General features: G+C 41.8%; 1 protein-coding gene across 1 annotated transcript in view; it reads right to left on the minus strand.

Moving 5' to 3' along the window:
- Nucleotides 1-8244: 8244 nt before the first annotated feature.
- The window catches only part of LOC143039386 (uncharacterized), a 290661-nt gene continuing 283705 nt past the window's right edge, over nucleotides 8245-15200 (minus strand). The window contains exon 7 of the mRNA XM_076209339.1: nucleotides 8245-15018. Coding sequence (XP_076065454.1) covers nucleotides 12309-15018 — 2710 coding nt within the window. The 3' untranslated portion in view covers nucleotides 8245-12308. The remainder of the gene's footprint in view (nucleotides 15019-15200) is intronic.

Consider the following 15200-nt stretch of genomic DNA (forward strand, 5'->3'; position numbering starts at 1 on the left):
TAGGGACGTCGTGACATTGAAACATTTTGGAGAATTTTATTTTTCATTGTATATATATATATACTGTAAGCCCCTGCTGGGTATTTCATCTCTGAAAATCACGGTGATGATCCCATGATATATGGGAAAAGGGGGTTATTGCTCTATGTATAGCTGCAAGTCCCATCTCACCTGTTATTATGCCACTCCGAAACCATTTCTTGTTAAGGAAAACCAGATTTGTTAGACCATTAACTTTTGCAATTTTATTAGTGTTTAATCTCCTCTTGTTATATCACATAGGTGTGCACTTCTAAAAACTTACCATTGCCATTTTTTACTGCATACGTACGCGATAGAGCAAAAGAAAATTAAATATTTTGTAAAATATAATACATCATCGTAAATCAAATATTAAGTATGTAAAATATAAAACAGCAACGTGATATAGATTTTCTTTGCGGAAATCAATAACAAAAAACGTTGCTAAAAGCAATACACAAAAAGGGAGTCGCGACGTCTTCTGATGCAATTTTTGTTTTGATAGATTTGGAGGTCGAGGACGATGACCCTGATGACCTCTAGAATTACAGGGACCGCATTACAAAATGCAGGTTATTATAGGTTATTATAGACGAATTTATCATACTTTAATTTCTTCGACCTCCACACCTATCAAAAAAGATGGCATCAGGAGGAGTCGCCGCGATTCCGTTTGTGTATCGCTTTTAAGCAACGTGTTTTATATTTCCGCTAAGAAAAGCGTATATCACGATGATTTATTATAATTTACAAAACTAATACTTTATTTTCTATGGTCACTGGTGTATGTATTGAAGGAGCGACATAAGAAAGGACAGGAGTCTCGTGTCAAAGGAGTGACAACAAAAATTATAATTCAAAAGTGACGTTAAAAAATGTATAATATATTTTTGTAAAAAAAAAAAAAGAACTTGTTAATTAAATTGTTTGAAATTATCAATATTTTATTCCAGAAACTAGAATAATTGAATTGCAAAAAATGAATAAATAGATAAATAAATAAATAAAATAAAATAAATAAACTTTGGGGTGATTCAATCCGTCACACATTCCAGTTCCACTGGAAATTATTTTCTTCGGATGATGGATGACTTACCTCACAGCAGGGGAAGGCATTTCTACTGCGGTGATGCCTAGTTCATGTATAACTTCTTTGGCAATTATAGAATAATAGATGGTGACGAAGTGAAAATTTGGCTCTAATTTTGACTTCTTCAACAGCCTCCTCTACAATTGAACAATTCCCACTATTCTTGTCAGCATGGCGTGATTGTGTGCTTTACCCTTTGATACCGAGTTACCAAGTATTCAAAATTGTCGCACCACGAAGTGTGTTGCGGAGTCGTCCTAATGCACTGAAAACATTGCCATTTGTTGTTTTGGGATCGTTGATGTCGGTAGATGTGTCCTCTGAATGCTATCTTGTCTTTACCCATTTGGGATTTTACAAATTGATATTCATCCATTATGGACTACAAAACATTGAAAATTATATTTCACGGCCAAGTAAAGAACAGACACAAAATTATGTTGTTTCAACCGATATCTCCAGAAGCAGCCGGCGGTTCGGAATTCACGATCACAACTAAAATCAGGCGATTTATTTATAGTTTCGGTTAGGTTTCGAATAGAACTTTCATGAAGGTTTGCAGGGTTCGGAAAGCCAGTCAAGGTGTTCGATGCAGTGATCTTGTTTGTTCGATGATTATATCCAATATAGCGATAATGGTTTCTATTTGATAGTTATAATTTTTATTACCCAATTTACGCAGCTGAGGTATCTATTCATTACTATATCTGATAGTTTTCTTAAACGTGTGATAACCAGAGTTTTGGTGCGACGGCTGGGACGGAGGAATTATCATCAACAGTGATTTTCCGATTTGTTATTCATTTGATATGTCAATCCTTTGGATAGCACCGATATATATAATATACATATATATATATATATATATATATCTATATATATATATATACATATATATATTATATGTATGTACACGTATGTGTGTTTATGTGTGTTGTGTCCGTGTATGTGTGTGCATGGAACAAGGATTTTCTTAAATAAAACAACTAATCTATTTTAGAAATTTTATTATTATCATTAACTAAAAACATCTGGTGCCCCAGGACATTTATTCACGAGAGCACGTGTGGGCTGGTTTGGTTGTGTACAGTTACTTCTGCTTGTTTACTTTTGAAACATGTAGGTCGGTTTGTATTATATACATCATGTGAATCCTTGCGAGCACACATCTACCCATGTTTACATGTGCACATTCATAATTTGTGTTTTCGTGTGTGTGTTGTTATGTGTATGTGTGATCAACCATGTCCTTAGATCACGTGCTGGACTTGTGGTCGACCGCTATTACCCTCTGGATGAGTTCCGTAGCTTATATTATAGTCCGATGGAATGGGAAACACACACGCACGCACGCACGCACGCACACACACACACACACACACACAAATCCTTGCTCAATAAGTCGTGGTGACGACTCGCAGTGTCATGATTTTTTTTCCCATGCCTTGGATGGGGATCAAACTCGAGACCGCTGAGTTAGCAGTCGGAATATGGTGTGGTGTACCTATGACTGCCTATGCCTATAATTTGTAATAATGCGTGTGGATGTATACGTATGTGTACATACATGTGCGTTCAGTGCATGTCTGCTTGTGCGTATAATGTATGTAGGTGTAAGTGAATGAAATGTCGGATGCTGAAACTGTATACAATAATGAGATATTGCATTATTGGAACAATTTTAATTTCTAAAATTGATCATGAGTATAACCTTCTAACAATATAGGAATTGAATTTGTATATATCTCTGAAGGTTTCGAGAGGCTCAGTCATATTGTGATGTTGAGCGGATGGATTGGGGCGGATGCAATACAGTCAGCTGTGAAGGCGTGGCGAGCAAGAACATATCAGACGACGCGCTGGTCAAACGGTCATTGGAGGAAAGTGCGTTATTACGTTCATCTGGCATCTGATGATAAAAGTAATGACAGGATGCCATGAATTATTTTTCCTGCTTTTTTTTCATTAACATTTCCCAAATGGCTGATTTCTGTGACCAGTATTGCATCCAGGCTTGGCTGAGATGAAAGCGTAGAAGTTTCTGAACACCTCGAATACCTGATGCTTCACCACCTTCACAGAGGTGGTCATCGAAGGTAACTCCCAACAGTCTACCCGGTTGCTTTATTTTTTTATTTATATATATTTTTTATTATCTCTGGATAATTTTCCTTGCCAACTTTCCTAAGTATTTCTTGTATAATACGAATATGTTCCTCGGGCTGTATACTAGCTTCCATATATTTTAATCCACTCATTAAATTGATCTGGATCCCGTTGAAGTGTTTCTTACGTCAACATATTTTCATCAGCTATGCATCATTGACAGATCATCTATGCTTATCAATAATTTTTAACTTGATATTCCTGAAGCACCTAGGGGTGGGAGGGAGGATATATTTTCAAATGTTTGGCCACAAACCAAAAATATCAGTGGCGATTAGGATGGCTCACGATTCCGTTTAGTGTTGAAGTGGTCTCTAGAAGACAGCAGTGCATAAGTGTGGGTTACGTGAGGAAATAGGCTAGGAACTCTTCATGTAGATTGTGAACATGACTGGCCTTAGTAGCTTTTTGCTCGGTGTGTTTGCACATGGAAAATTTCCATTCCAAAGTTATCCTAATTCTTATTCTCGCTGAATCCATAAAAAATTTCATCCAGTTCAAGATCCTTCTGCAATTCCTACTATTTTCCATAATAGTTTTCTGTGAACTACTTCGCTTTTATGAAATCCAGATAGATACACTCCATTAATTTCTGTGCATTAGTGTATGTGTGCGAGAGAGAGATGTTCATCAAGGTCTTGGATCACATGTTGGACGTCTGACCAACATCTATTACCCTCCCCGATGCTTATATTTTATATATGACCCGATCTATGGGAAATGATGTGACCACAAACACACACACACAGGCACATACACGTACGCACGCACACACACAGGCACTTACACGTACGCACGCACACACACAGGCACATACACGTACGCACGCACACACACAGCACATACACGTACGCACGCACACACACAGGCACTTACACGTACGCACGCACACACACATACACACACAGGCACAAAACAAAGCGGAGTATCAGCTTGCAGTGTTATGATACTTTTTAGCCTCCGACAGGGACCAAGCTCAGACCACTAAGTTAGCAGGCTAGCGCAGTACCACTACACCACCAAGCCGGTATATGTGTGTGTGTGTGCCCGCGCACTGTGTTTTGTGTAGATCATGAACTCATGAATATGCGTATACAGTACATACGTATATATATATATATATATATATATATATATATATATATATATACATATATATAATAGAATGTATAAACATTATGTGTTCTCATATATATGTAGATGAAATTGTTTCTTACTAATTCAATGAATGGAATTGTATACCTTATTCTATTGTTGTACAATTACCCTAGTTGGAAAAAAAAGATAAGCCTCATCTTCAACGAGGATTCTGCGTCCCCAAGCAAGCAAGTTCTCCCGACTCGCCGCAAGTAGTAGGTCTGCTTTGGAGTCCAAGTTGCCAGTGACTAGCGGCCGCCTCGGCCCACTAACTAACGGTCGCAGGTCGAGGGGCGGGTGGGAGGAACGGACCAGTCAAGCCGACACATTTCGTGCCGAATTAAATTACCTCTTGCAGTGTTCGTAGGTAAATGCGAAAACACTATGTATAAAAAAGAGGCCGTGTAACAATAGATGGGATCGTCTGATACGTTGCGGGAAGTGTCTGTGCTGCACAGCGGTAACTGTCGATGTTTCTGCAGTTCGCCACATAATTTGCTACGACACGCTACGCTCAACAGCATCCATTACGAAACACTAGATTTTTTTTCTTAAATGTCCTTGGGATGGTTAATGATGAAATATGCGTGACCCTTTCACTTTGGTGTCTCTAATGTTTGTGTAGGCAGGTTCTACCGAAATGTGTTTTGAATTTTGTTTCGCAGAGGTAGTAAAAGAAATTCTGGTCAGCTAGCATTCACATCATTTCACAATTATTTTGCAGCACTTTTATTTGAGTATTTTCATCTAACGATTTCCAAAGAAGCTTATGTTTCATGGAAAATGTCTGGCACAAGTTCTAAAAAAAAAGGGAAAGAAAACGGCTGAAATCATATGATCGCAACCGGAAAACTATACATCGAATTAAGTTATCTGGCGTTAACAGGTATTTAAGGCGAGGGTAGCTAAGTCACAATTCCACAAATTCCACACTTGCCAGTCAGTAGGCGTAGCAGCACATTCACGATTATGCCCTCAATAGTAGGCCACACGGATAATGCGTACTTGTGTTTTCACTGGAATAAACTCAAATATGTTTACATTCATTATAACGTTATACTATATACAGACCGGTATTAGTAATTATTTTCCTTCGTCAGCTTTCTAGTTATCAAAAAGTACATATCATTTTTAGAAGTAAAATTCCATGGTTCGTTGGATAACTATTGTACATGGTATAAAAGTAAAATGAAGCTCAAGACATAATTCATGAAACACCAAGAAGTCGAGTAGACTGTGCAGTATCTTCACTTGAGAATCGAGACGGGTTTGATTATCATTTGTAACTAGAAGATAAGTCATTAGGCAAAGTCGCCATGAGCGGTTACAATGACGCTGCAATTACTTAATCGATTACATTTCGCCTTTTACTCAGCCTAAGAGATCGTTGACAGTTTGAACGCTTCTCATCTGGAAGAAGTCTTAGGAGAGTGGAAGGTCTCAGTTTTCCGTTGGAGGTGATGACGTTAGGTGGTCCACAGGTGGAGGTTCCTGCGTTTTATGGGCCCTTGCTTGCTTCCAAGGAATAGGATTTATTCTCGGAAATAAAGAGAGTTGTGGGTCAAGTTCCTCAGCAAAAATAGATCTTGTTGACCGCACCCTCCATCGAAGTGACACTAGTGACAGGATCGAGCAAAGGAGCTAGAGAATATGTTAGATAAGTCAGGACCCCTCTTGCGCCTGGCGATGGATGCCCCTGATCACATGCATGAAAAGGCGAGTCTCCGAATGTATGAATACACTTGCCCAGAGGAGGGCTGTAAGCTCTTTTCAATCTACACGAGATAAGCGACCGCTAATACACTCTGAATCGTGGTAGGATGTGGCCAGAAGCATCATCTCTGAGCTCATCGCAGATGTCACTACGATAGAGAGACTATGGCCAACAACACCGTTGTTGTTACTGAAAAGCCGGACTTGTAATGATTGATCACTATTGAGTCCGTCATAACAAAAGAACTACAAACCGTCATCGATAGGCAAGTCAATGATTCCTTTCTTTTCTCTTCCTCGAGACAAACAAGGAACTACATGGCCAGCGGAAGACCCACTGAATTCTATTACCTTCGACGCAAAACACCTTCCACTTCTTCATGAATTCTCCTAGAGCAGCACTGTCCAAACCTTCAGTGATTTGTTAGGCTGAGATGTAAAAGACAAATTGTAACTATAGTATTGCAGCATCAATGTGTCCTCCTTGAGAGGCTTCGTGGCGGTTCCGCCTAGTAATCATCCATTAGTTATAAATACTTAGTCCCATCACAAAAGCACTCATCGGCAAAAGCAGCTTTCACACATAAATATGATTAAATTTTCATACAGACTATTCTTTCTTTTCCACAAACACAAATTCCGTGAGAACCAATGGTTTGATCTAGATGGTTCCATTCCATTCGAGATATCCCCAATAGAAAACGCAGGACATTCTGTGTAACGTTTTAATATTGCTCCTGTTTTTTCAGAGATTTAGAGATTCACTATTGTAAGGATTGAACATCAATTACTAGGTCATACCTATCATCTCATGAATCCTCACCAATAGAAACTGTTTTACATATATACATATACCAAGGCTTTTTCCCCCTTACAAGGGAGGTAGCCAAAAAAGGAAAAGGCATAAAATCATTCCCACCCATTCCATCCCTGAATACACTCCACACCCCTCCACCCTCCCTCTCATCTTAGCACCTCCTGGATGACGGGTCATCCCTGCACCTTGTCCACTGCCCTGGGTCAGAAAGTAATAAAGTCTGAGGTCTTTGGAACGCATGGATGCATACCACTGGGAGCAGGCACTCGAAATTATATTGATCAGTTAAGAGTTTTGCACGTATTTGGTAGATATACAGTAAATTGATAGTCAGAACTAAGTAAAATGACACAAAACTAAAGTTCAAGTCCTAAGGAAACTTTCAGAATGGAATGGAATTTTCATGCGTTGTAACTATCAATAAGGCAACTTCCCTAATTGTTTGAAGCCTACCGTAACGCTCGTCACAATTAACACTTTAATGGCCAGATTTGAATGTTTATACTATTCAAAGCCTTGTGTGCACGATTTTACGAATTTATGACAGATGTTGGTGCAAAATCGTTGTTCAACTTTCTCACCTATATGACGAATTAGCCTGAAGAGAGTAAGGGCAGGAGAAGGCAGACAACAGAAAAGTGCTGGAGCGGCGACTCAACCTGCGCATGCGCAGCTGGTTACATTTTTTTTATTTACTAAACGGTATCCCACAGTGGCTCCCCGGTAAGCATGGGGACAATTTTGGTACTTTTCTTTTTTATTCAAACCCATGCATATGTATCTGTATATATATATATGCACACACGCATGATATATATTCTGTTTACCTGTCTATAAAAAATCACAAGGGAGAGCGCTAGCCAAGGCACACACCATCTTTTACCTGACTCACACTCATCCACACACCTTTATTTCCTATAAAAAATCCTTGTAGATAAAGGGCCTTCCCGGCCACCCACCCACTAACCCGGTCAGAAGCAACGCAGCAAGACACAACATATCCACAGCAGGGCCCTACTGCCGAGTGTGGTTTACCCCCACAGCCTCATTTGCGTGGCGATCCTCCCTCCTTGTCCCCTCATGACTAGATGCAGAAGACGAAAAGAAAACCTTTCTGCCACGTCATTTCATAATCCATTCACAACTACTCTCTACTCACACCCATCTCTTGCACTCTTCCTTCCCTACTCAACAGGCATTCTCTTTATAATCAAGGCCTCCTTCGCCACATCCATCCTATTCTTGGACTCCCCCTCTATTTCTCTCCATCCACCTCTGCCTTCCGCACTCATTTTGCTGATTTTTCTTCATTTATTCTTTCTATATGTCCAGACCACCCCAGTATTCCTTGATCATCTCTATCTGCCAGATCTCTTTCCCCCTTGCTCTCCTCCTTACCTCCTTATTTATCACTCTATCCATCCTTGTAACATCATGCTTCTTAAATACTTCATCACAAACACATTTATTCTTATCTTTTTGCTTCCTATAAATTGCAAGTCTATGCCCCAAACATGCTGTGGGCTCAATTACTCCTTTGTCCAATCTTCTCTTTGTGTTTATCCCTATATAGCTATTATGACTCTTTCCATTCCCCAATGTATCTACTTGGTTCTTTTACTCTATAACTTACCTCTACCTCAACCACTTCACTCCCAACTAAAGTAGATCCTAAATACTTAAAACTCTTCACTTCCTCCCGCCTCTCTCCTTTAAGACCTTTGGCACTGCCACACTCATCCCTTATATTCGTATATGTCACCAACATACTTTAACCCTCATTTACATATGTACTCTCAGCTTTATCCTCTCACATACCCTCCTAAAATCCACCAACAGCTGTCTTAGAGCTTTCTCAGACCCAGCCACAAACACAGTTAACCACATACAATAACTGTCTCACCTCCCACATCCTTCCATTCTCACCAACCATCTCCACCCTGGCGCAGCCTCACTTTCTTTTCGAACTATTCACTCTCTTCTTTCCCTACCCTAATGTAAGCTCTATTATTCTCGTAAAACTCTTGACTAGCCGAACACCATTCCCCCTATCCCATGTACCTGCAACACATCCCACAATGCCCTCCCGTCAATCCTGTCACATGCCTTCTTCAAATCCATAGCTCAAGACATCCTTACATTTTGTCAAAGACTTCTTGCATATCTAACCTCCTATAAATTTTTGATCCACGTGTCCTCTTTCTTTCCTAAACCCATACTGTTCTTCCCCGATTACTCCCTCTGTTCCTCTTCTAATCCTCTCAGTTAAAATTCTCCCGTATACCTTTTCAACTACGCTTAACAGACTGATCCCTCAAAAAATATTACATACGTATTTCCCGTTTATCCTTTATATAATGGAACTATACATGTACTCTCCCAGTCCTCTGGCACATTCCTCTCCCTTAAACACACATTAAACAACCCCTCTAACCAGTCCACTATAACTATTCCTCTCTTCGTCAGACACTTCACGTGACACCCATCTAAACCAGGCGGCTTATCATCTTTCATCATAGTCAATGCTATTTGTATGTCATCTTTTCATATAACCCTATAATTTTCATTCCCCATCACAGTCATTTTCTTAGCGCCTTCCACAACCATCATGAATCCCTCCCTAACCTCCACATTCAGCAGTTTTCTGAAATAATCTACCTATCTTCTTACCACCTATACTTCCATTATCATCTGTCCATCTGCACTCTTTACCTTTAACTCTCTCCATGACTCACCCCTCAATTTTTCCATCTCCTTCCAAGACACCTTTCTACATAATTTCTTAAATCTCTACTCCACTTTAAATAGGTTCTCCTCTTTGCCTTCCTCACCTTGCCCTTTGCTTTCTCCCTTCTCTCTGTACCTCTCATATGGTGTCCTACTTTGCAACCAATTTCCATAAGCTCTTTCTTTTCTTCCACCCTTCGCTGAATTTCCTTCTGTTCCCTCTCATCCTTTCCATCACACATATTATCTTTGCGTACTTTATCATTACACTTTCTTCTTGAAACTTATGTATTCTTCATATATTCTCGTTTTCCCCTATGCTATCCTACCTCTCACACTTCTCTCAGTGTCTCTAGGGATTTATTGTCTTTATCAATTTCATTTAATTTGTTTACCCTCCCCATCTCTTCTTCTTTCTCCTCTTCCACTTTTTTCTCCTCTCTCAATTTCCCTTCTACCAGATATTGATCTGACAACCCCCCTACTCTTTCCCATGAAAGCATGAACTACGAGAACACTTACATTGCTCCCTTTGGGTACCACTACACAGTACATTAATACCCTCTCAACCACTCTCTCTTCTACCATCCCTTCCAACGTATACTTATGCTTGTCTCTCTTATTGTGTATGCACACACACACACACACACACACACACATGTCGCTTTCACGCCACCGTGGAAAATGTATGCAAAATTACCACAGGAGAAAAGAAGCACGACAACAGTAAGTAGTTTCGTGTACTGCATCCTCAGCAGAGCATCAAAGACATAATTGTTGTGTGTAAATACACATCAGAAAGATACGCGGACAGAAGAGTACAAAAAAAAAAGGGGGGGAAATCTGGACATGGAAAGGAAAGTGGAAAGGTGAACTGATCATACCTCCCTCACTTTACCTGGCTACAGCAAAGTCACTCTGGCTGGTAAATATGAATTATGGGCTTTTCAAACTTAACAAGTTGTTGACCGAATCGTTTGTTAAGAAATACCCGCCAGATTGACCTAGTTGTAGTTGGATAAAGTGGGGGAGGTAAGGTCAATTCTTCTCTCCAAATTCTCTCACTATGGACATATTCTCCTACCTCTTTTATCCGCTTCGGTCGTTTTTCTTGATGTGAATTTCATCACAACACTTATGTCTGCACTATTCGGTTTGAGAATGTAACATACGAGAGTACTTACAATCTTTGATTTTCTTTCTTCTTGTGGTAATTCTGCATATGTATATATTCTACATATAAAAATTTCCTCATGAAGAGAAGCTTGTATTATTACGAAATACGGGGCCGTCACCATATTCGCCACTCGTCATTATAGAGATTTCATTTACAATCAGATTCGAATGCATTTTCGTTTGCATCCAGGGATTTTTTTCACGAGTGTGCATAACACATGACGTATCAGTGGAAAAAAATGGCTGCTTTCGCTTAATGAAGATGATTGTTATGAATACTGACTGACTTTGCATGAATATTCTGACCATGAACAATGAACTAGTTTTAGTTTGCTGCTTGGCTGGTCCACTCCTCCTTAGTTTGTGTTTGTTAGATTTTCTATCATCTAGAGGGTTATTATCATAATTAATATCCTGAAATAAAGAAACACCCTGTTAATGTGTGAACGATTTGGAATATAAACAATAAGTGCCCAAAAAAGCCCGTCTAATATAATCATATACATAATATATATCTATATATATTTGTATAATCACCTACTCAGTAGACTGAGACAGATCCACCTCTATTTACAAGATGAAGACAATCCGTACATGTAGATGGGACTAAGATCCTTACAGCCATCATTTGAAATAAAAACGCATCGCATTCAGGGACTTTTGCTGCCCGTTGAAAAGTTAAAGCTTAAGCTGGAGTTAGACTCAGTCTACGTTTTGAGTTTATATACAGACTTAAAGCTCCGTACCATGTTTCTCTAGGTAGTTCTATGTTTACCTATGTTTTGTGGTTAGATTATGAACGAGAGGTTAGAGCCATGTAGGTAAGTCACATCGGGAATTTCAGCTGTTACTAGAGAGACTAGATATTCAGCTGTATCTAGATGCACAAGAAGAAAACCCGTTACTGCTAAGTAAGACCGGTTAACTGCATGGAGGCCCATTACTTTGTGGTTACATAAAAAATAGAATACATTCATTACAAAACATTTATACCAATGAAAGGTCCTACCTACCAGGTATATGATCCATGTGGCTGGTCATATGTTAGGTACATGGTTACTATAGCCACTAGTTTACTAGAATTCTTGATGGAAACTTATATGGGTATTCTAGATTCATCTAAAACTGTCATGACATTATTGGTTGACAAAAACGCAACATCACAAAGATAAAATTCTTCCGAGACTTGGCGACAATACGAAACCAATCCACTCAATTTGGTGTCTGATTTCTTATCGAGAGCGATTAAGTACGAACTACGAAACAAAGAGATATATATATACTAAAGTACAGTGAGTTTGCTCAATGTGGGTTTCGATGTCATGAATGTAATGTAATTATGTAGCTGAGATCACCAGGTTTCTCTCTGTGAGTATTGTCTGATCTCCCTAGTGTTTCCTCGCCTCCTGTGATTGGTTTCCTCAAGCAGCATAAGCAGCAGCAGCAGCAGACATTCTTTCCTCACTCATCACACGATGTCCTTCGCTTCTGAAGACTTCGCCCCGCCGCCGTCATAGCCGACGCCTTCAGACGGAACATGTCGAAGGCACGGCTAAGTGACCCTCCGCACACTTCCATCGTCTCAACGTGCTTTGCCTCACGTCCGGGGTCCGTCTCTGAGCCACATCCACTGCCTTCCGGGTTAGGTCGAGGCCTGATGACCCGTAGTTCTTCGTAAGTCATACTCAGGTCATCCCCGGCAGCCGACGCCTCGTAGACGACGCTCGCGCCACCCCCTCCTAAGCCTCCGGTGTTGGTGATGAATTGGAAGTATCGGGATCCAGTGGGATCGTCACCCTCGCTGCACTCGCTGATCATACTTCCGATGTCACTGCTCGTCGAGAGGGACCGTATGTAAGGCCCGTCCTTTTCCTCGTCTTCCCTGATACACTTGAGATCTGGGTTAGTCGATTTGTTATTATTCTTGTTAGTGTTACTATTAGCCTCTGTAATGGTTTTTGGTCCATGCCTCGTGTAGGTCTTCCGTGTCTCACTCGACCTTCGTGCGTCGGACTTTCGCTCGGATTTTGATTCCCTTTTGCAAATTTCTACCGTTCTTATGGAGTGCACAGCCGACTCCAGTATGTCGACATCTTCTCCAGGAATTATGGGACCTATGATCGTCTGGTCCGACGCCATGGTGTCTGTGCTGTCCATGCTCTCACTCCTGCTGAAGATTCCGTCGTCGACAGGTTCCTCAAGGGAATTATAGGCTTCGTCAATGTCCAAACGTGATTCGTGGTCGCGAAAAGGACGTGAGGATGCTCCTGTGGTCACTGCCACAGGGTGGGACGTTTGGAGTTTTGCTAAGTTCATTCGTTCAATCTTTGCGGTCATGTCTGCCGATTTAGACTTTCTTGGAGGATTTGTCGGTACGGCCTCTACAGAGGTCTTCCTCCCTTGGGCGGCCGGCGTTTCGTCACGACTTCGCGTTCTTTTGCACGGCGAGGCGCTGCGGGATCTTTCGAGAGGAACCCGGTGACTCGGAACTCTTCTGTTCTTGTCTTGGTCCTTACCTGCTTGGAACCTGTGTGCATCTAGAGAGCTTCTTCTGTAATGTGAACTCGACGCAATGTTTGCTCTCCTTTCTTTCTCTTTCTTTTCCATTCTTTCTAGTCGCTCTTGACGCTTCTCTTGTCGTTCTTGAAGCCTGAGTTCTACGTGTGATACTGACCCGCGCCTTCTGCTTATAGAGGTCTTGTTGCTGCTACTACCTTTGGTATTTTCACTCTTATTGTTAGTGTTGCTACTTCTGTCCGTTACACTTGTTCTACTCTGACTTTTCGTTCGTCTTTGCGATGGCGTCGCGGGGAGCGGAAGAGGCGGCGCGGGAGAACTGTTCGTTGTCGTGTTGTTGACTTGATGGCGACGACACTGCTTTTCGCGATCCAGACGCTCCTCTCTCTCGGTTTCTTTCCGATCTTTGTTCCTCTTTTGAGCCTCTCTTCTCATCCTCTCGGCGCGACTGACTCTCGGAACTTTCTGGTACAGGGGCTGTTGAGTCTTAGACTCGGTCGACTTATTTACACGATCGTTCGTTCTCTGAGTCTTCTTGCAAGGGCTTTCGCGACTGTTTGCACTTAGCTTTCTGTGTGACTGGGGGGAGGGAGAGGGCATTCTTCTCGAGGTGGAAGTGGAGGTGGAGGAGGTGGAGGTTTGGGAGGGTTTGGAGGTGGAAGAGACGGACACTGTGGTAGTTGTGGGAGTGGGGGGAGTGGGAGTTTTAGGAACAGATGTGGAGACTGTGGTCTTCGGAGTTGGGTGATGCGTGAAGTGGATCACTGGAGGCTCAGGGGGCGGCGAGGGCTTTTTGTTGCTTACGGAGGTATTATAACGAGTTATCACGTTATTGTATTCTTCATCATCAAGTGAGTAAGTAGAGTTATGATGATCTGGCTTCGAGTGCAGAAGCTTCTCCGGTGACCCGACTTTATCTATCTGTTCTATGGAGGTCGCACTCTTGTATAACCGTCGCGAGAGGTTTTCCTCTACAGCCTGAAGCATAGATGGGAAGACACTATTGCAGCTCTTGTAGACGGTTCCCTCTTGCTGGATCTGGGTCAACGCCGAAAGAGCCTCTTCGGACTGGGAGAAGGACCTCAGACCCCAGGCAGGGTTTTCGCGAGCTAAGGAGAGTCCTTCGAATAGCCTCTCGCGGGACTTTGACAGAGTCTTCTTAACGTTCGACGACTGAACTCGTTCTGATAAAACCTCCCGCGACTTCGACATACTTCGTATGCGATCAATGTTAAGCCTCGAGCCTGTCCGGGAGTCGGGATGGGGCAGGGAGGACGTGGAGGAGTGAAGAGAATCGCTGGTCTTATTCAGCCGAGCAGGAGACACCGGGGGAAGACCAATATCCGGGGTCTGGGACCTAGGCGAAGAAGAGGTCGTGTTTAGTGAGCAAGACTGAGGGGTGATGACTGAATGGGACGGGGAGGAACTTATTGACGGCGTGCTAATGATTATCGGGTGTGACAAGGAAAGCGTAGTGGACGCGTCGGGGGAGGAGGGTGTGGACGCAGTAGGCGTGTAGGCTGTGCCACAGGTCTTCGAGGTGGCGCTGGCTTTGGGTGAAGGGGTGAGGACGTTTTCGTGGGCAGGGTTGGGTTGGCTGAATTCCTTCCACATCCATGGATGGTCCAGACATTCGCGGGCAGATAGACGGCGACTGCGGGCAGAGAAAAAGCAAAAAGACGCATGAGAGACAAAATATGACATTGTAGGAAATTATTTTGACTATTCATCAGTATATAGGATGCCAATAAACAGCTTTCCATACAGGTACATAATTTCCTAGGATAGCTTGGACGTTGATATCGCCTAGGCTTAAAAACACGAGGAAATTCGATG

This window comes from Oratosquilla oratoria, chromosome 2 (genome assembly GCF_046742065.1).
Source record: "Oratosquilla oratoria isolate Oo_2021 chromosome 2, ASM4674206v1, whole genome shotgun sequence".
NCBI classification, from domain to species: Eukaryota; Metazoa; Arthropoda; class Malacostraca; order Stomatopoda; family Squillidae; genus Oratosquilla; species Oratosquilla oratoria.